The sequence below is a fragment of the Neofelis nebulosa genome, chromosome 4 (assembly GCF_028018385.1).
Source record: "Neofelis nebulosa isolate mNeoNeb1 chromosome 4, mNeoNeb1.pri, whole genome shotgun sequence".
NCBI lineage: Eukaryota > Metazoa > Chordata > Mammalia > Carnivora > Felidae > Neofelis > Neofelis nebulosa.
This window is the reverse complement of record NC_080785.1, coordinates 157,871,750-157,892,606: the sequence shown is the minus strand read 5'-3', so window position 1 is coordinate 157,892,606 and position 20,857 is coordinate 157,871,750. Positions and strand designations below refer to the sequence as shown.

At 51.4% G+C, this 20,857-nt stretch overlaps 1 protein-coding gene across 11 annotated transcripts in view; it reads right to left on the bottom strand.

Annotated features, from left to right (window-relative positions):
- The window catches only part of EPS15L1 (epidermal growth factor receptor pathway substrate 15 like 1), a 97,109-nt gene extending 76,582 nt beyond the window's left edge, over positions 1-20,527 (bottom strand). For 8 of the 11 annotated variants that reach the window (XM_058727584.1, XM_058727587.1, XM_058727592.1 and 5 more), the window contains exon 1: positions 20,445-20,527. In XM_058727584.1, coding sequence (XP_058583567.1) covers positions 20,445-20,477 — 33 coding nt within the window. In that variant the 5' untranslated portion in view covers positions 20,478-20,527. The remainder of the gene's footprint in view (positions 1-20,444) is intronic. The other 3 variants (XM_058727593.1, XM_058727595.1, XM_058727586.1) reach the window with 2 other exon arrangements.
- Positions 20,528-20,857: the final 330 nt, after the last annotated feature.

Below are 20,857 nucleotides of genomic sequence, written 5' to 3'. Positions count from 1 at the left end.
ATTATATGACTGTGCATTTTATTCCACTGAAGAGGTCAGACTGCAAGACTCAACTCGAGTACATAAACTGACTTGAAAACCAGCACAGCCTGTCATTGATTTCCCCAAGAAAGCCAAGACCCCATAATGGCTGTATCTATCTATCTGTCTTTCTTTCTCTTTCTTTCTTCCTTTCTTTTTTCTTTCTCTCTTCTTTCTTTCCTTCTTTCTTTCTTTCTTTTTTTACTGTCATATATCTTCTTTTTTTAAGTTCCAGTGTAGTCAGCACACGTGTTTTGTTAGTTTCAGGTGTACAATATAGTGATTCAACAGTTCTATATACTACTCAGTGCTCATCAAGATAACTGTACTCTTTAAATTTTTTTTAATGTTTATTTCTTTTTGAGCGAGACAGAACATGAGCAGAGGAGGGGCAGAGAGAGAAGGAGACACAGAATCGGAAGCAGGCTCTAGGCTCTGAGTTGTCAGCACAGAGCCCAACGCAGGGCTTGAGCTCATGAGCTGCAAGATCATGACCTGAGCTGAAGTGGGATGCTTAACTGACTGAGCCACCCAAGCGCCCCACGATAACTGTGTTCTTTACTCCCCACCGCCTGTTTCCCCCATCCCCCAACCTACCTCCCCTCTGGTAACCAACTGTTTATTCTCTATAGTTAAGAGTCTTTTGGGGGGCACCTGGGTGGCTCAGTCTGTTAAGTGTCTGACTCTTGATTTCGGCTCAGCTCATGATGTCACGGTCATGAGATGGAACCCCATGTTGAATTCCGCACCGGGCATGGAGCCTGCTTAAGATTCTCTCCCTCTGCCTCTCTCCTCTGCTCGCACTCTCTCTCTTAAAAAAAAAAAAAAAAAAAAAAAAAAAAAAAAAAAAAAAAAAGGTTGGGCGTCTGGGTGGCTCAGTCGGTTAAGCCTCCAACTCTTGACTTTGGTTCAGGTCATAATCTCACAGTTCATGAGTTCGAGCCCCATGCTGGGCTCTGCCCTGACGGTGTGGAACCTGCTTGAGATTCTCTCTCTCCCTCTCTGCCCCTCCTCACTTGTGTGAACACTCTCTTTCTCTGAAAATAAATAAATAAAAGTTTAAAAATAAATAATTAAAAAAAAATTTTTTTAACGTTTATTTATTTTTGAGAGAGAGAGAGACAGAGCATGAACGGGGCAGGGTCAGACAGAGGGAGACACAGAATCTGAAACAGGCTCCAGGCTCTGAGCTGTCAGCACAGAGCCCGACGCGGGGCTCGAACTCACGGACCGCGAGATCATGACCTGAGCTGAAGTCGGCCACTCAACCGACTGAGCCACCCAGGCGCCCCAAAAAATAAATAATTTTTAAAAAAATTAAAATCTCTTTTGATTTGTCTCTTTTTTTCCATTGTTCATTTGTTTTGTTTCTTAAATTTCACATATGAGTGAGATCATATGGTATTTGTCTTTCTCTAGCTGACTTATTTCACTTAGCAAAATATACTCTAGCTTCATCCACATCATTGCAAATGGCAAGATTTCATTCTTTCTTATGGCTGAATAATATATGCCACATCTTCTTTATCCATCCATCTATCAATGGACACTTGGGCCGCTCCTTCCATAGTTTGGCTATTGTAAATAATGCTTCAATAAACATAAGGGTGCATATATCCCTTCAAATTAGTGTTTTTGTACTCTTTGGATAGACACCCAGTAGGATAGTTCTATTTTAAATTTTTTGAGGAATTTCCATACTGTTTTCCACAGTGGCTGCATCAGTTTGCATTCCCATCAATAGTGCACAAGGGTCCCCCTTTCTCTACATCTTTGCCAACATTTATTGTCTCTTGGGTTTTTGATTTTAGCCATTCTGACAGATGGGAGGTGATAGCTTGTTATGGTTTTGATCTGTATTTCCCTGATGATGAGTTATTTTGGAAGAACAAATATTGTTAAAACGTCTATACCACCCAAAGCAATCTATAGATTTAAATGCAATCCCTATCAAAATACCAACAGCACTTTTCACAGAACTAGAATAAAAAATCCTAAAATTTCTATGGAACCACAAAAGACCCTGAATAGCCAAAGCAATCTTGAAAAAAGAATGGAGGTGTCATAACTCTAGACTTCAAGTTATATTACAGAACTATACTAATCAAAACAGTATGGTACTGCTTAGATAGATCAATGGAAACAGAATAGAAAGCCCAGAAATTAATCTCTGACAAAGCAGGAAAGAATATGCAATGGGAAAAAGACAGTATCTTCACAGAAGGTGCTGGGGAAACTGAACGGCAACATGCAAAAGAATGAAATTAGACCACTTTCTTACACCATACACAAAAAATAAACTCTAAATGGATTAAGGACCTAAATGTGAGACATGAAACCATAAAGATCCTGGGAGAGAACACAGGCAGTAATCTCTCCAACACTAGTCGTAGCAACATCCTTCTAGATAGGCCTCTTGAGGCAAGGGAAACAAAAGCAAAAATAAACCTTTGGGACAAGGTCGAAATAAAAGTCCTCTGCATGGCAAAGGAAACAAACTACAAAACTAAAGACAACCTACTAATGGGAGGAAATATTTGCAAATGGCATATCCAATAAAGGGTTAGTATCCAAAATATAAAAAGAACTGATACAACTCAACACCAAAAACAAAAAAACAAACAAAAAACCCAAATAATCTAATTAAAAATGGGCGCAAAACATGAACAGACGTTTCCCTAAAGACATCCAGATGGCCAAAGCACATGAAAAGATGCTCAATGTCACTCACCATCAGGGAAATGCAAATGGTTGTGTTTCTCAACCCAGTTGCCAAGTTTTGCAGGAATTAGGCATGTAACACTAAGAGACATCCCGTTCTGAGTTTCTACTTGGAAAACCAGAAGCCGATGCAAAAATGCAGCCCAGTACTCACTTAATAATCCTTGCATTTCTGTCTTCCACTTGGCATTAGCTGCCCTCCCTGCTTACAAAGCCATCATCTTGGCTATGTGCACAGTCATATTCTGCAGCTGAGGAAAGTGGGATTTAGCTCAGCAGCATTCAAAAAACATCAGAAAACACTGGGGCATCCCTAACTGCCCAGCAACGACCAGTTCTCTCCAACGGCACCATCGGGGCGGGGGGGGGGGGGGGGAGTCTAAACCCCAGCTAAGGTAAGCATTGCTGACAGAAGGAGAACACTGAGGTGAGAAAGAGCTTTTTATAAGTCACAAGGAAAAAGGCATCTTCATTTAAAAATGAGCAAAGTCAAAGACAAAGGTGACTCAGAAAGAAAAGATGTGGCAAAGTTGGGGGAAATGTTCAATTTCGGTATTACAAGAGAGTGACGCGCCAGCGCCTGCTATCAGCTTGGCGGGGTCAGAGAGAGGTTGCTGGGCAGAGCTAGCAAAGAGGGAACAAGCATCTTGGGCCCTGCCGGTGGGAAGGTGGCCAAGTGGCTTTTCTGGAGGGTAGTGCCACCCCACACACCCCTGATAGGCAGGTTTTAACGTGATTCCTACCAAACCCCAGCAAGATTTTCTGGTAGATAAAAAGAAGATTATTCTAAAATGTATGGAGACAGGCAAGGGAACCAAAATAGCTAAACAATTCTGAAAAAGAAAAAGAAAGCGGGAGGAACCAGTCTACCTGATTTCAAGACTCACTATGAGGCTGCAGTAATGGAGGCGGCATGGCAGCGATGGAGGGGTAGACACACAGGGCCAGGGAACAGAGCACAGAGCCCAGAAAGAGACACAGGTATGCCCAACCAAGAAAGAGGCACAGGTGTGCCCAACCAAGTCCTGACAAAGGTGCAGAGCCATTTAGGAAAAGGAAAGAGGCCTGTTCCACATATGGTGCATATGTCCACCAGACATCCAGTGGACATCCAATGGAAGAAAAAGAGCCTTGGGGCACCTGGGTGGCTCAGTTGGTTAAGTGTCCAACTCTTGGTTTCACCTCAGGTCATGATCTCACGGTTTTGTGAGTTCGAGCCCTGTGTCGGGCTCTGTGCTGGCACCACAGAGCCTGCTTGGGATTCTCTCTCTCTCTCCCTCTCTCTCTGCCCCTCCCCTACTCGCACTGTCTCTGCCTCTCTCAAAATAAACTTAAAAAATGAAAAGAGAAGGAAAGAAAAAGAAAGGAAAAGAAAAGGAGCCTCAACAGAATCTCACACTAGATTTCTACAAAAATTAACTCCAAATGGATCACAGGCTTAAACAGAAAACTATAACACTTTTGGGCAAAAACATAGGAGAAAATATTCAGGATCAAGGGCTGTGCAAAGAGTTCTTAGACTTGATATCAACAGCCTGACTCATAAAGGAAAAATTGATAAAGTTGGACCTGATCAAAATTAAAAATGGTTGCTCTGTGAAAGACCCGGGAAGAGGAGGATAAGCCAAGCCACAGAAATATTTGCAAATCACAGATCTGACAAAGGATTAGTACCCAGCATATATAAAGAGCTCTCAAAATTCAGCAGCAAAAAAGCAAACAATCAAATGAGAACACAGGCACGAGACATTTCACCAAGAGAATGCACAGATGTCAAGGAGGCCACAAAAAGATGGTCAGCATATGTTGGTCATTAGAGAAAATGCAAATCAGAACAACTTGCAGATGCCACCACACACCTATCAGAATGGCCAAAAGAACAGTGACCCCAGTGAGCACGCAGAGAAACTGGACCACTTCCATGTTGCCGGTAGGATGGTAAAAAGGTACAGCTACTCTGGAAAACAGTTTAGCAGTTTCTTTGTTTTTAATTAATTAATATATTTTTTACTTTACTTGACATATGGTGCAGTAATGATTTCAGGAGTAGAATCCAGTGATTCATCCCCTGTGTGACACCGAGTGAGTGCTCATCCCAACAAGTGTCCTCCCTAATGCCCCTTGCCCATGTAGCCCAACCCCCCACCCACAACCCCTCCAGCGACCCTCCATTTGTTCTCTATATTTAAGAGTCTCTTATGTTTTGTCCCCCTCCCTGTTTTTATATTATTTTTGCTTCCCTTCCCTTCTGTTCATCTGTTTTGTATCTTAAATTCCTCATGAGTGAAGTCATATGATATTTGTCTTTCTCTAATTTTGCTTAGCAAATACCCCCTAGTTCCATCCATGTTGTTGCAAATGGCAAGACCTCATTCTTTCTGGTTGCCGAGTTAATACTCCATTGTATGTATGGAGTGTGTATTAACACACACACACACACACACACACACACACACACACACACACACACCACATCTTCTTTACCATTCATCTGTCAATGGACATTTGGAGTTTAGCAGTTTCTTAGAAAGAATTAAACCTGCAACTGTCACGAGACCCAGCAACTGTCCTGGGCATTCATCCAGAGAAATGAAGACTTAGGCTCACATAACACCCTGTACTCAAATGTTCAGTGCAGCTTTATTCATCATCGCTCCAAACTGGAAATACACTAGACATCCTTCAATGAGTTAAACGAACTGTGACCTCCCCCCCATGGAATACTACCTGCCAATGAAAAATGCCAACAAATGAACTACTGATACACACAACAACCTGGAAAAGTCTCTCCAGAGGATTATACTAAGTAAAAAAGGCCAATCTCCAAAGGTTACATGCTACATGATTCCATTATACAACATTATTAAGATGCTGAAATTATGGAAATGAGCAGACCAGTGGTTACCAGGGGTTAAGGAAGTAAGGGGAGTGGCTAAAAAGGACCAAGAGGAGGGATCCTTGTGCGGGATGGAGCCCATCTCCATCTGACCCCAACAATGTCAAAGTCTTGGTTGTGATAGTGTACTACAGATTTGCAAAATGTTACCACTGCAGGAAACTGAGTGAAGGATACACAGGGCCACCCTGCATTATTTTTCCAAACTGCATGTAAATCTACAATTATCCCAAAATAAATTTTTAAAAGACAGTGAGAGAGACAGGAGGCCTCACAACCAAATAACAAGGTCACCTTTTTAGACAATCAGGGAAATTTGAATAGGGACTGCATATCAGTCGGGTAATACTAAGGAAAAATTAAATGTGTAAGGTGTTGGGGCTCCTGGGTGGCTCGGTCAATTAAGCGTCCAACTCTTGATTTTGGCTCAGGTCGTGATCTCATGGTCATGATCACATCGGGCTCCGTGTGCTTGAGATTCTCTCTCCCTCTCTCTCTCTGCCCCTCCCCCACTCATCCATGCATGCACTCTCTCCCTCTCCCTCAAAATAAGCTTTAAAAATGAATGAATGAATGAATGAATGAATAAACAAATAAACAAATAAATAGATAAAATGGTGTTGATAGGGCACCATGGTCATGTAAAGACAAATGGCCTTACTGTTAGAGATGCATATTGAAACGTGATTTCTGAGATTTAAAATAAAAACCTCAGAAATAAAAATGTATATGGCAGAGGAGGTCAAGGGACGGTAGACAAGTGCAGAGAGATTTGAAAAAATGACATTTGTTGTAAACGGGTGGTGAGAAATGGGAGTTCATCAAACTCTTCCCTCTACTTCGAGCGTGTGTAAAATTTTACAGAAAGACGGACATTTGATATGTTTCTGCTTTGGCAAGGATCCTAATGGTACAAGCTGCTTCACGTGTTAAGTATGATGAACAAAGAGTAGCTTTATCACCAGCACTGTCATACTTTTGTCAAAAAGTAAAAACTAGCACTTCTTTCACACACACACACACACACACACACACACACACACACACACACACACCCTTCCACTACTGCAAGGTCTCCCCTTGGGAGGTCTACCCTGGGGAAGTGATTAACTATGCAGGAGGTGGGGAAAGGCAAGACGGACGTATCAGTTCACCCTGCTTGAGGGCAAGCACTGCAGGTGACAGCAAAGTTGAAAACAGGTGAGGAGAATACACCACAAAGCAGTAAAAACAGCAAGGGCAGAACCCTTATGCGTGGGCCATGACCGTCAGGTATTTGCAAAGGGAGGGTCCAAGCCAGCACACACGGTCACGGCCCGGCTATAAGCGCACAGCGATCATATACGCACACGGACCCGAATGTGGCAGGACGGAAGCCACAGGCTAGGAGATGTGGTTGCCCCCTGTGGCTCTGAGTTTGCCAGCGTTCTACATCAGTGCACCCTGCTTCACTGCTTTTGTGAGTAAGACAGAAAAGGGAAAGAGACACATTCAAGGAAAAGAGGGGTCTGAAGCTACGTGATTCTCCCTGGGGACCCTAATGACCGCCATGACGAAAGAAAGACAAGCTGAAGGCGTGTACCTGCCATTCGGCACGGGGTACGGCACCTCCACCCAGCCCGCTGGGAACTCAAGGCCTGCGGTGGGGACGGGAAGCGGGGGGTAAGGGCTGCAGTCCCCAACCACAAGGAGAACCAAAGAGCAAGAGAACCATGCCTGAAAGTTTGGACACACAGTGAAGCATCAAGGCGACCAAGACAGCCAGGGGGAGTTCAGGGCCAGAACTACCTGGAGACTCGAGGCGTAAACGCTTCAGCACTGCCGGGAGCCCACTGCTCTTGCCCCATCTACCAGAAATGGAAGTAAAAGAGAAACCGAGGTCACCCTAGGCAACCTTCCCGCCCAGACATGCCACCCTAGGCAGGAGGCAGGACCTACACTGAGTCCCAAAGGTCTCCACCCACACCTCTTGGCCCCGCACTCCCAGCACCAGGGGAAGCAGACCCACACAGAGGTCAACAGTGCCACCAGACAGATGCGGACTCAAGTCCTACCCCACCACTAGTGTGCTGTGCAACCCTGGGGAAGGTGAGCAGCCTCTCTGTGCCTCAGTTTCTTCATCTGGAAAATAAGGATAAGCATTCCCACCACCAGAGACTGACCTGGGGTGAGCTCTCCTCCAGTGCCGGCTGTTTATAGTTCTGTGCTCTCCCTTGTCCTCTCCTTCCACCGTCTCCCATGCAAAAATGTATCCCATCCCCGTAAATGTTCCCTCAGCCCAGTTCTACCTCAAGCTACTGACCGCCCCTTTCCCAGAAGACTTCCTGAAAGAGTGGTCTGCCCTTGGACTTATAAATTCATTCATTCACTCAATCAACAAACCAAAGGTTAAGTTCACACCATGAGGAGGAATCAAGCACACAAAAGGGTGTGAGACACAGCCCTAGGACTCAAGATGGGGAGACACGCAGGCAAAGTGAGCCTGTGACTGCAGCACAAGGTGCCATGGGACATGAGGGGATGGCGGGATGCACAGCCGAAGCCTCCGGAGCCTGAGTGAGGGGTCAGCGATGGGCAAGGTGGGCTCTAGGACAGAGGGGGCCGCCAGGGACCTGGGCTCATTCAGCACAGTTTCAGCCAGCCACAAGAGTGGACACAGTGAGGTAACAGGGTCTGTGCCCGCCTTGCTGAAAAGCCCGGAACGTGATCCCCAAGGCGACCTGAGCAGATGTGCACACGAGCCAGTGAACTGAATATGTACTTAGCTACGCAGAGTGGGTGACAGGGGAGCACCCACAGGAAGCAACCAGGGAGAGACTTGGGCAGGCCTCCAGGATGATGAGGCCAAGGAATGCAGCCACTCACGGCGCACAAACACGGACAACATGAGCCATTCACCTTCACACGTTTCTCTGGGATGTCCCTATGGGCCATCGAGGTGGAAACCTCTGCCATTTCTACAGAATGCCTCGTGGAGCTCCTAGTCTGGAGGGGAATGTCATTACACGCGACAACACACACTGAGGGCCATTAAGGGCTGGGAGGAAAAGACGGGGACAGCAGGGGCACTCGGCAGCCCAGACACGCACCTGCGAGGGCAGGAAGACCGGCCCTGCCCCAGCTGAGCCTGCCCGAGGGGATGCAAGGCAACAAGCAGGCCAAGGACACCGGTGACACAGACAGAAGGAGGCACCGCTGGCGGGAAGACACCAAGGGAGGAGGGTCCTGAGGGGATCGGGGGACGGGCGTGTGGGGAGCAGTAGGAGGACTGAGTGCAGCCACAGAGGGCAGGTGGATGGCCCTGGAAAGGGTCAGGCAATGAGAGCTCCCGGGACCTTGCTGGGCAGCCAAGGTGGAGCAGGGAGCAGATTCGAGCTCATTCTCCCCAAAGTGCTGTTTAAGATGAAAAGTGGCCCCGGCCTCCCCAGAGCCCTCCCTGGATATGGCTCCTCCTAGCATCCCAGAGAACAGCCCCCATCCGTTCTGTCCTTCCTTCCTCTGTATGGTGGAGCAGGCCCTGAACAGACTCACAGGGGCGACAGCTCAGCAGTAAGGGCCCCACACAGCAGAGCACCCACCACCTTCCTCGAGAATGCCCACTTCCCACAAGGCTCCCAGCTTTCCCCAAGGGGCCCTGAATCTTCCCGAAATTCCTTTCCTAGATCAGACACCCTGGGCCATCTTCTGAGCCCTGGCCCGATATTTGGCCATCCCCCAAGAGAGCCCACTGCCCGGGACTCAGGGCTCCCCAAGGCGGATGGGGTCAGCAGCTCTCCATGCCCCTCCCCTCCACTCTGTGGATGGCATCATCAGCTTCCTGGCACCACTGCTCTTCTGTGGAGCCTGGGGGTCCTCTAGGCACCAGGCACCGAGCAGGCTCCAGATTCCACAGATTCCACGGAGGAGCGGAGCATCACGGTCTGATCAGGGAACAAACACAGAAGAGAAAACATGCTGGCAGGAGCAGGGAGAGGAATTACACACGGTCACGCCTCAGCTCGGAAAAGACCCTCTGTGGTTGGCAAAGAGTGTGAGTTGGCAAAGAGGGTTCCAAGCCTCTGCCGAGCTCTCGAGGTGCCCCACAGCCATCTCCTGCCCCCACCCCCCAGCTAGCTGCACTACTCCCCCCCACACACGCACGCATCCACCTGGACGCTCACACACACACTCACTCAGAGGCCCTTGCACACAACCGCGGGCACACAGCCCTCAATCCCGGCTTTCCTTCCTGCTCTGGCAGAAGCTCTACTACTGTGTGCCTCCCGCTCCTGGTCTCCCCCCAGATCATTCCCTATGCCTGCGGGGAGGGGGGCCGAGCCTGCTGAAGGCCAGTTACCTCCCAGCCCCACAAATGACCCCCTGCTTTAAAAAGCCTCCCAAAGTCCCCCCCAAATGAAATGAGTCCCTCCCTCCCTCCCTCCCCCACACTCCCATAAGCCCCGAACTTACAAATGAGACATTTCTTAAACGTCCAATTTTTGTCAAGGCCTCCCTCCTACATTTTCAATTCGGTGAAGTGGGGGGGAGGTGGAGGTCTCACATTTATTCTACCTCTTGCCATGCTGGCGGGGTAAGCAGGCCTTCCTTAAACGTCTGTTTACAGATCGTTTGTTCACAGATGGAGCCTCAGGAGGGAGAGGGTGGGATGGGTGCAGCGAGAGCGATGCTCGGGTAGAGACACAGCTCCACCGCTCAGCAGCAGAGCGGGGCCTCAGTTTCCGCTTCCATAAAATGGGAACGATACAGTGCCTGCCCAGAGGATCGCTTTCAGCATCACGGCAAAGCGCACTCCACAAGTGGGAGGCACTACTGTACCCATCAGCGCCCTTATTACCGCCACCGAGTCAGAGGAGCAGGCTTTCTTTACAGAGAATCGGCGGCGGGTGGGAAGGGAAGTCAGGCAAGGCTGCTAAGCAGGGCGTGTCCCACAAGCATCAAATCCGCAGTCCTTACAGCATGCCACACCAAATGATCTTGGCCAAAAAAATGATAAAATATTTCACCAAATGCTGGCTACGCTGCAGCACACGTCGTACTCGTTTTCTCTCTCAACTAGTCGGCTGAGCCTCTCCCAACATCTAGGACACCCCAGTCTTTTACTAGTTCTTAAGTCTTACTGATGATTTTTTTTTTTTAACGTTTTATTTATTTTTGAGACAGGGAGAGACAGAGCATGAACAGGGAAGGGTCAGAGAGAGGGAGACACAGAATCCGAAACAGGCTCCAGGCTCTGAGCTGTCAGCACAGAGCCCGACGCGGGGCTCGAACTCACGGACCGCGAGATCGTGACCTGAGCCGGAGTCGGCCGCTCAACCGACTAAGCCACCCAGGTGCCCCTTACTGATGATTTTTTTTAAAACGTGCAATTTCACACACAGAGGGTTAAGTGCTTAGTAGCTGTGAAGCAAAGGGTATTTTCAAGGGGCTCAAAGGCAACAAAAAATTAAATCAAGAGGCCAAATGCCAACGGGACGACGAGCTTGGCTTGAAAGAAAATGCCGATTCCCTGGTCTGGCGTGTGGGCGACAGGAACAACAGCACTGGCTCGCACCCACTCAGCAGCCGTGGGTGTCCGCTCGTCCCTATGGAACCCCCTTCACCATGGAAAGAGCGCCCACGACGGATATGGGGTGCCCTGCGGGCACAGAGACCGTTCTAGTCTTCATCAAAGAAAACTCCCAACGGGAGAAACATTCTCAATAACACACACCTAAGTCTACCGGGTTCTGGCACCTCCAACCACAAACTGCCGCTTCTAGGGTGTGGGGAATTTTAGAGGGCTAATCCAGTCCCTGAGCCTTCCAGTCCAGGTTTAAGCGTGTCCATGTGAGGGCCTCACCATCAACAGTTCTTTCGGTTCATTCTTTCCGCTTTAAAAACAGCCTGGGGGGGGTACCTGGGGAGCGTCAGTTAAATGTCTGACTTTGGCTCAGGTCATGATCATGGGTTCATGGGTTCAAGCCTCGCGTCGGATTCTGTGCTGACAGCTCAGAGCCTTGAGCCTGCTTCAGATTCTGTGTGCGTGTCTCTATCTGCCCCTCCCCTGCTCGTGCTCCATCTCTGTCTCTCAAAAATAAACAAACGTTAAAAAAAAAAAAAAGTGGTCTGAAAGAAGATCGTTTCCTTTTCCCACTGAGTATATAAACTGAAAACAACCTTTGTGGATTAGAAAAGCCAAGTTTCTATGGATCAACAGGCATGCCTGTCACTGTCACTAGTAAATCAGAGAACCCCCTCCCATACCCTCTCATAGCGGAAGTGAAGAGACACCGGGAGTCCTGCGAACGTGTGGGGGCCTGGCCATCAGGATGCTGGTCTCCCAAGGCTTCCCTGACTCCCATCCCCAGGGCAGAAGGTGCCTGCTTCTCCACCCAAGACACAGAAAACATTTCCACTAATCAACTACCATCAAGGGCGGCTACAGACGCTGCTCCTGGTTGCTATTCGGAGCGTGTGGCATCCATCAACAGATGGTGATCACCTGCCTGCTGCAGGGGCTTGGGGCACAGCAGGGACACAGCTGCTCCTGCCCTCCCAGGAGCCCCCCGGTGTGGTGTCCATGGGAGCGAACACCAGCTTTGGAGCTGCGGTCTGATCCGAGCACCCCACCTCCCTGAGAGGCCTGAAACCAGTCATTTTCCCTCTGTCCTTCTCAGTTTCCTTGTTCAGAAAGGAGCTGCAGGGACAGTGCCAATGACACTTCCCTAATGAGGAGTCAGTGGTGAGTGGGCACAAAGTGGGTGTCCAAACACACTCCCTTACTTCTGCGCAATACCTGCACCCCAGATCTCTCCCCGACACCTGGGTTTCCAGAGTCGGGGAAGGGGACTCTGACCGGGTCGGGACCGGAGCGGGGCGGGGCGGGGGGAGGGGGGAGGGGGAGGGGCGGTGAGCAGCCAGTCTGAAAGGCTGTACCCTACTGCCTCCAGTCCTGCCGGGACAGAAGAGGGAAAGGAGGAAGGAAGACCCAGGCCCCCTCTTCCTCCTGTCCTTATTTCCAATCCTCTAGGGCAACTCATTCCACCCATGCAGGCTGCCACCTGACCTCCACGAAGGAGTCTGCCACAGGGGGTCCTACTTATCTGTGTGCCTGGGAGCCCGGCTCCAGCTGAGCTATCTAAAGGGTGGGGGCTGTTTTATTCTTCTTGCTCTCATACCAGCACAGGGTGGATGCTCAGAAAGTAGGCTGCTTCTCAACTGCACCTAAACGTGGGGTCCCACCAGGCCTGAAGGGCCTGCTGCAAGGTGACCCAGCCACCCACCTGGCACTGCCCAGCAAAGCTGGTCTGGCCCTGCTGGCTGCACACACCACACCTGCCCCTTTCTTCTGCCTCCTCCCCCCACTTAGAAGGCCCCTCTGCCCAAATAACCATCCCACACAGTCCTCCAATCACCAACCCCTCTCCTCTTCCAGAAACAACCTCGTGCCAGGTTGCTCTTTTTTTTTTTTTTTAAACATTTATTTATTTGTGAGACACAGAGCATGAGCAGGCAAGGGGCAGAGAGAGAGAGACACGGAATCCAAAGCAGGCTCCAGGCTCTGAGCTGTCAGCTCGCGCTCAGAGCCGGACACCGGGCTCGAACTCACGAACCGTGAGATCATGACCTGAGCGGAAGTTGGATGCTTAACCGACTGAGCCACCCAGGCGCCCTAGGTTGCTCTTTATCACCTCGTGCCCATATCACAACAAGCATCTCTGAGCTAGTGCCCAGCTCTGTGCATTCTCTACACAAGCGGTCAGATCTAAACATCTCACTTCACTCCTCAAGAACGTGCCACAGCTCCTCACTACCTCACACACCGTGGACCTGCCCTACCATTCTGCCATTTGCTCAACAGGATTACTGAGCACCTGGGGAACTAGGACAAATTAGAACAGGCCTTTTTGAGTGTAGTCTAGGTGGTGGGGGAGACTGACCATCCATCAAATAATCCCAGCAACAGGAAATTACAAACTGGTATGTGGAAAAGTACAAAGCATCCCCACAGGCAGAAACAGAGAAGCTGGGCCAATCTGTCAGGGAATGCTTTACCTGAGGAAGTGACGTGCCAGCTGAGGTATGAAGAGGAGCAGAAGTTAACGCAGAGATAACAGGTGGAAGAAAATCCCAGAAAGGAACAATAAATAGCATGTGCAAAGGCCCTGAGGCAAGACAGAATGTCGCCTGAACAAGCAACTGGAAAAGAATGCCAAGGGGCCACAGGGCACAGCAAACAGGGAGGAGAGCAGAACTGGGAACCATGGGATGCAGGTGAGCAGCGCGCTGGAGGGGCAGAAGCCGGCCTCCAGTCTGCAGAGAGGGACAGCCAGGCTTCCTGGCACCACCCTTCCCTGCTTTCAGCCAGTGTCTACAAAAGGAGAACTGACTTTTTATCAGCCAGTCTGAACGTAATCAGTAAATCAATTCTGCCATTAGGAGTGCAACAGTTCCGCCCCACCCCCACCCCTCCAGTAGGCAGAGCCAGGCGGAAGTGCAAGGAGATGGCTGTTTGTGGTCATCTGTAACCTCTCCCTCCCTCCAGCAGCTTGGGACATTAAGGGCTGGCCCTACCACTAGAGTGGGCAGAGCATTCTAAGCAGGAGCGGCCCTCTGGGCCACACAGCAGGCAGGTCTCCACTCTACCCCACCCCCCTCGTCGGCCACTCTAGGCAAGCAGACACCCTGTCAGTCCCTTTTGTCTCGGGCCAATCTGTAGGCCAGGCACAGACCATGTCCCATTTACCAAGCCACCTTCTCCCTTTAATCCCCAAGTCACCCTAACTAAAAGAGGGATGCGGAGCCCAAAGTGCCCAGCCCCGGCCTCACATTCGGCCCTTTTGAGCCGGGATTCCAATCCCTCGGTTTCTGTTCATTCTGCTCTGCCGCTGTCTGAAAAAGCATCCTTCCCTTCCTTCCCAATGTCCCCACGGCCCAACCTCGGCGCTCTTCCTCCTCCATGCAGCCGTCTCCAACACACCCAAGTGGAAGCAAGTCGTCCGCCCCTCATCCAGCTCAGACCACCCGTGGCCTCTGCCTCCACTGTGGCCCAGACCACGCGGACCCTCCTCGTGGGCCGGACATGGCGCCCTCATTTCTGCCTTCCGCCTTGAGGCACCGAACACCCACGCCAGCAGGGAAACCGACCTGCTGACCCTCTGTAAAGACGAAAAGGCAGCTTTTCCGTTTCCCCCATGACTTTCCAGGGAGAGGAGATCAAAACAATAAAATAAAAATTTAAACACGTGATCTTCTCTCCATCAGACTCTACAGCATCTAGCAGATACAGTGCCTAGCACCCAGGGAGCACGGTCGTTGTTTAAAACCAAATGACCTCTCACACTGTTGAATGCTTGGCAGTGAAGAAATAAATAAAAAGAAACTGGAGTGCCGCACAGAGCCCCAGATCTGTGTCAGACGAGCTCTATCAGCACGAGCTTGTGGGGTGTGACTTCTCACAAGTGACCTCTGCCTCTGGGCTCCCATTTACCTCTTCATAGAGGGAGGATAAGACGGACCATGGTGACTTGGGAGGGGGAGGTGAGCAATCCAAATGCCTTTTTTGCTCAGTCCTTGGCGCCTGTGCAGTGAGGCCTCCCCACCTCACCTGTGGGATCGTAAACTCGGTTTCACAGCCCTCACAGCGCGGACCACACGGCCCTGGGACAGACTACATACTAGCTCCTTTCCTGCTGTCTGCACCCACCCCCCCCACCCCCCCGCCGTCCTTAGAACCTCGGCTCCAGGGGACAGAGCTGTCTTCAGGTTCACTGCTACATCCCACTGGCCAGGAGGTGCCCAGCAAAGAGAAGAAGCCTGATACACATCTGCCGAATGAACAGCGCGATCCACAAACGAGAGGCGCTTTCTGACGGCACACCCATCACCCCGCGAGGTGCTGATACTCCGCTGTCAGGAGGCAGATACTTAGAGGTAGGCCCAGTTTGCGCACGGACAAAGTGAGATACGGAAAATACCGCACGACCGAGGGCTCTGAGAGAACATCTGGGGACCATGACACTGAAAACACACACCCCCTGAAGGGACCTCATGGGGTAACGGGGTGGGAGAAGTGTCTTTGAGGAAGAATGTGGAAGAGCTTTCCGAGTGGATGCTGGCTGCTCAGGTGAAGTCTGGGAGGGGAGAACCCGAGGGCACCCCCAGAGTGGCTGACGGGCTGCCTCCTTCGGGGCGGGGTCGGGGGGGGGGGGGGCTGTGTTCGTCCGTCGGCTCAATAACGGCAAGTGGCCTGAGGCATCAGAGAGTGGACGCTCGGCGCTTGGGTACCATCTGATCGAAGACAGTCCACTTCCGGGATCAGCTGATCGGGTAAAGAGCCAGATGTGGGAAAGTTGCTTTAAAGTGCAAAATTGGGGCAGAGGGAGCAAAACTTGTGTGTTCTTGTTCGACTGGGAGCTACTCAGTCCACAAAAACCAGGCCAATGCAGGTCAATACGACAAAGAGCCAGCCGGGGAATTCTGGATCTTACGGGGCAGGGCCAATCTTTACTCTAAACCCTGGCTCTGTCCCCACCAATTTATACCCCATCACCATTAGCATTCTAGTAAGACAGAGAGACTGGCAGTTATTTTAGAGGAAAAAAAACAAGGGACGAAAGGACAACCAAGTGTCCCAAGCACTTGGCATTCACTGCAGACACGTTCACCGGGTGTTGCTCTGGGCGAGGAGCCCAGCGGGCCGCCTGGAAGAGGGGAAAGAGCGGGGCTCTGCAGGCAGGCGGATGTGGGGTCAACCCACCAACTATGGGACTTTGGCAAGTTACTTAAATCTCTGTGGGTCTCAGTTTGTGAAATGGGAACAAAAACCTTCCAGAACATGGCACCCATTAAAAAGATGATGTGTCTCAAGGGCGTGGGCACAGGAAGTACCTGGCGGAGGAGGACCCCAGTGGCATTGGTGGGAGCACCCCCTTGGGCCCAGGACACTCTCTTCATCAGTGAGCCCAACGCTTCCCGCATGCTTCCTAGGTCGAGGGCCACACAAGGGACCCACAGAAGGTACAGGAGGTACAATGACGTTCTGGTGGGACTGATGGAAGACACCTCCAGGAAGGCCTCTGGGAGTGGCCTCCCGTGGGCGGGAGGTGGGGCAGGACGCAGCAGGAGGCCACAGCATGAGGTGGGGGCAACAGAGCCATGGAGGGTGTGGGGGAGCGCTTCGAACAGCAAGGGTCTAAGTGGAGTGGTGCGAGTGCGGGAGAGCAAGCTGGCAAGGTCAGGCGGAGCAGCACAGGGGCGGCCGAGCTGGACATACTGAGGGGAGGGAGACGTGAGTAGCTGGAAGCTTCTGGAGCAGGGGGTGGTTGTGCGGAATGAACTCGGAGGCAGAGGCTGAGTAGGAAGGGGGGCAGTCGCAGCCTGTGAACTTGTGGATGTGGTAAGGAAGTGGCCAATTCCAGAGGTGGCTGGCAAGGGAGAAACAGGAGGCCGGACTCCAGCAGGGTCTTGGTGGGGGAAGCGCACGCTCTGCGGGGAGACCCTAAGATGGGGGCAGACAGAGAGGACGCGGTGCTGTGAGGCTCAAGGGCAACCAGTGACAGGCCGCCAGGGTGAAGGATGGCATGGTGACCAGCCACTTACGAGATCACACGGTACAAAGGGGGGAGGGACACAGGTGCACTTCCAGGCTAGGAGAGGCAAAGGGGAGCTTGCTCAGAGGCAGGGAGAAACGGAAATCACTGAGCCGCCAACGGAGGGAGAAATCCACCCTGACTCTTCCTTCACAAGAGCAAGATTCGTATTCAGGGTCATCAGAAACTGCACAGGGAAAGAGGTGTCACAGATACCGGGGACTGTGGAGCAGACCAGGAAAGATGCCTATAGCAAAAGTGCTGGCGACAGAGGGGAAACACACAGCCCCTCTCCCCTCTGCAACCCTGCGAGCAGCTGCTTTACTCACCTTCACCTGGCCATCCATGTTCCAAGTTCCGTGTTCCAAGAATGTTCCAAGTGTGCTCTACACCTCAGTCCAACCAGAGCACAGCCTCGCGCTCCAGGCGGCTCCCTGAATGCCCCCAACCAGAAATTATCCTGGAATCCTATCCACACATCTCCGCGAATTATCTGTGAACCTGTGTGATCCCTCAGCTAGACTGAAAGCGGCTGGACGGGCTAAGCCTCACACCTTGGCCGACAGGAACACCTAGTGCAGAGCTTCCCATAAGAACAGGTATAAAGAGGGGCGCCTGGGTGGATCAGTCGGTTAAGCGTCCAACTCTTGATTTCGGCTCAGGTCATGATCTCACGGTTCATGAGTTCCAGCCCCGTGCCGGGCTTTGCATCAACAGCGTAGAGCCTGCTTGGGGTTCTCTCTCTCTCCCTCTCTCTCTCTCTCTCTGCCCCTCCCCAGCTGGTGCTCAATCTGCCTCAAAATAAATAAATAAACTTAACAACAACAAAAAAGAACAGGTGTAGAGAAATGTCAGATAACTACCTGAAGGAAGAAAGCCTGGTCACGCCTTTGTTCAACAAACGTGTAAAGGAACAGGAAAAAGCACAGAAGTCTGTGACCTAAACATGTCATGGGCTCCTGGCTGTCAGTCTCTTGCAACTCCCACCCCTGTCCCCATCCCACATACAGAGAAAAGCCACCTGGAAATGGCGCTGGCATGTATAAGTCATGGGTGCTTCAAGAGTTTACCTGACACCTCCTGGGGGCTGGTCACAGGATCAAGAGGCCTGTACCTGCTCTCCCTGGGTGCCTGGGTGTAAACCATTGATTGGTGCCGAGGGGTGTGTGGAAAAAACACATTTCTGGTGGGATGGAAGGGGCTCTACTTATGACAAGCGATCAGCAAAGGCCTCTGGGAAGAATGACATCTGAGCTACCGCCCGAAGGAGGGAAAGGACCCAGGAACCAAAAGCGCCAAGGGAAGAGACAGGGAAGAGCACTTCTGGAAGAAGGAACAACTAGTGAGACACCCTGAGGACAGAGAAAGCTGGGACTGTGGGAGGAGCAGAAAAGCAGCAAGTATGGCTGCAGGGTGGGGACCAGGGAAAGCAGGAGGCGGGAGAGGGCTGGCAGGCACCAGACCAGCGAGGCTTCCTGAGAAAGAACTGGGAATTTATCCCAAAGGGTGCTAAGCACATGAATCACAGGACCCAAATCATGTTTCCATTCCTTAACTCACAGTGGCCTTCCTCTGAACCTAATTCTGCATCAGTAAAATGAGAATTTCCTTCTCCTTGTTGTGGGGATAAGTGCCAACATGTTAGAAAGCACTTAAACTCCAACGCACTCAATAGACATTAGCCACTGTTGTCATCAAAGTTCAAATTAGGGCTGTCAAAATTTGACAGGAAGTCAAAGGAAGTTTCAAAAAGATTCTTCCCCTCCCCCAAAAAATGGGAGCACGTTCTCATTAAGTGAGCCTAAGTGAGTTTCACCCAATGCACATATCCTAAACTATAGCGAGTGGCTATTAATAATAATACCCCCTATCCGTAGAGCACCTAATTTACATAGCACTTTCATACCTGTTATAAGAATGTATTAATTAATAACCACTGGCCTTTAACACTTTTAATTTCGTGACGGCATTACAAATTGGCTAGTTCTTGTAAGATTTAGCAGGTATGTCTCTCTCCTTGGAAAAGCTGGCCAGTCATGTCAACCTACCTATCAGCTCTCTTAAGGTTCGGCATTCTTACTGCTGTGGTCTACATTCCCGTATGTCCCAATCTGCCAGAGAATTAAATGATGGTAATAATTATAGTTTCACGGAGTGCTTTGATGTGCCAGGCACTGTTTACTAAGCGTTTTACATGCTTAATCTTCACATCATCCCTATATGTTTTATATTTCCATTTTCCAGATGAGTTCTAAGCACTTCACCCAAGCACACTCAAAGGAAATAAATGACAGAGCCAAGAACTAAACAGCAAGATGACATGACCCCGTGTCTTCACTCTTAATTCCAACTCCGTGCTAGATAGTTCAAAGTGCTTATAACATGGCGCTTGGTACAACACAAGTATTCAGTAAATAAAGGCAGCTGTCGTTAGCAGGACACAGGTAGTTTCTAGTTCCCATAAGAGTGTCACCTCCAGGAGAGCAGCGACCTTGTCTGTCTGGGTGACTGCTGCACTCCCAGCACCTGGCCCAACGCACATTTGACAGACAAATAAATGAATGAACATCCTTCCCAGAAAGCAAAGCTGCCTGCGCAAGGCTCTTTTTTGCACGTTATATGTCGCGCCGCTGTTACTGCCCCTTAGTAAGACAGACCATCAGGCAGATTTGAAGACGCAGAAAGGAGACGTGCGAGCTCCTCTCTCTCAATTCAAGGGTGGCAGAAACAGCTCCCAAGGGAGGGATGAGTCCGGGATCGCACTGCTGGAGGGTCCTGGCTCTGGCAGGGCTCTGCCCTCCACCCCGGCGGGGACACCGTCCTCGCCGGCGCTGGGACCCGGCAGAAAACAAAGACTCGCGGGGCTGTCGCACCGGCAGAAAGGCTCGCTCCCCTCGCCCACCTCCCAGAGTGAGAGCCCAGTGCCACCGTGCATCGCCCGGCCTGGGAGCTGCGGCAAAGGCCAGACTCGTAGCCGGGCCCGGGCCCCGAACCATGCAGATACATGCAGCAGCCCCGCCTGGACGCCGCCCGCAGAGGGTCTCCAGGGCGCGGGAGGCCGCGGGCCGGGCCGGCCTGTCACCTTCAGGACCGCCCGCCCACTCGCCCTCCCTCCGCGCGGGCCCGTCAGCACGAGCCGCCGCCGCCCGGGTGGGCCTCCCCGCGCATCGGTCTCCCCGGGGCGCCCGCCTCGCGCCTTACGCCCCGGCGCTGCACCCCCGCCCGCTGGCCCATACCTGCTGGGAGAGCGGGATGAGCGGGGCCGCCATCTTCCCGCGGACTCGGGCTCCGAGCGCCGGGGAGACGGGGGCGGGGCCGCGCGTGCGCACTGGTGCGAGGGGCGGCGCGCGCGCTGCTGAGTCCGGGAAGGGGCGGGACCGAGGCAGGGCTGCGCACGCGCAACCGAAACCGAAGGGGCGGGGGCGGGGCCGCGCACACCTAGCCCAGGCCGGGAGGGGGCGGGGCCGGTTAGGCGCGCGGGTCCCACCGTGTGAACCCAGCCTATTTGCCCCGTTACCCCTCCGTCCGCTGCGTAAGTCTGACATGCTGTCATTCTTTCAGGTGCCGTTCCCTTTTCCGTGCGCCTGGCAAATCCTTATGGGAAGGTTGTTACGCACCTCGCGGAGTGTCAGAAACCTCGCCGTGCCCA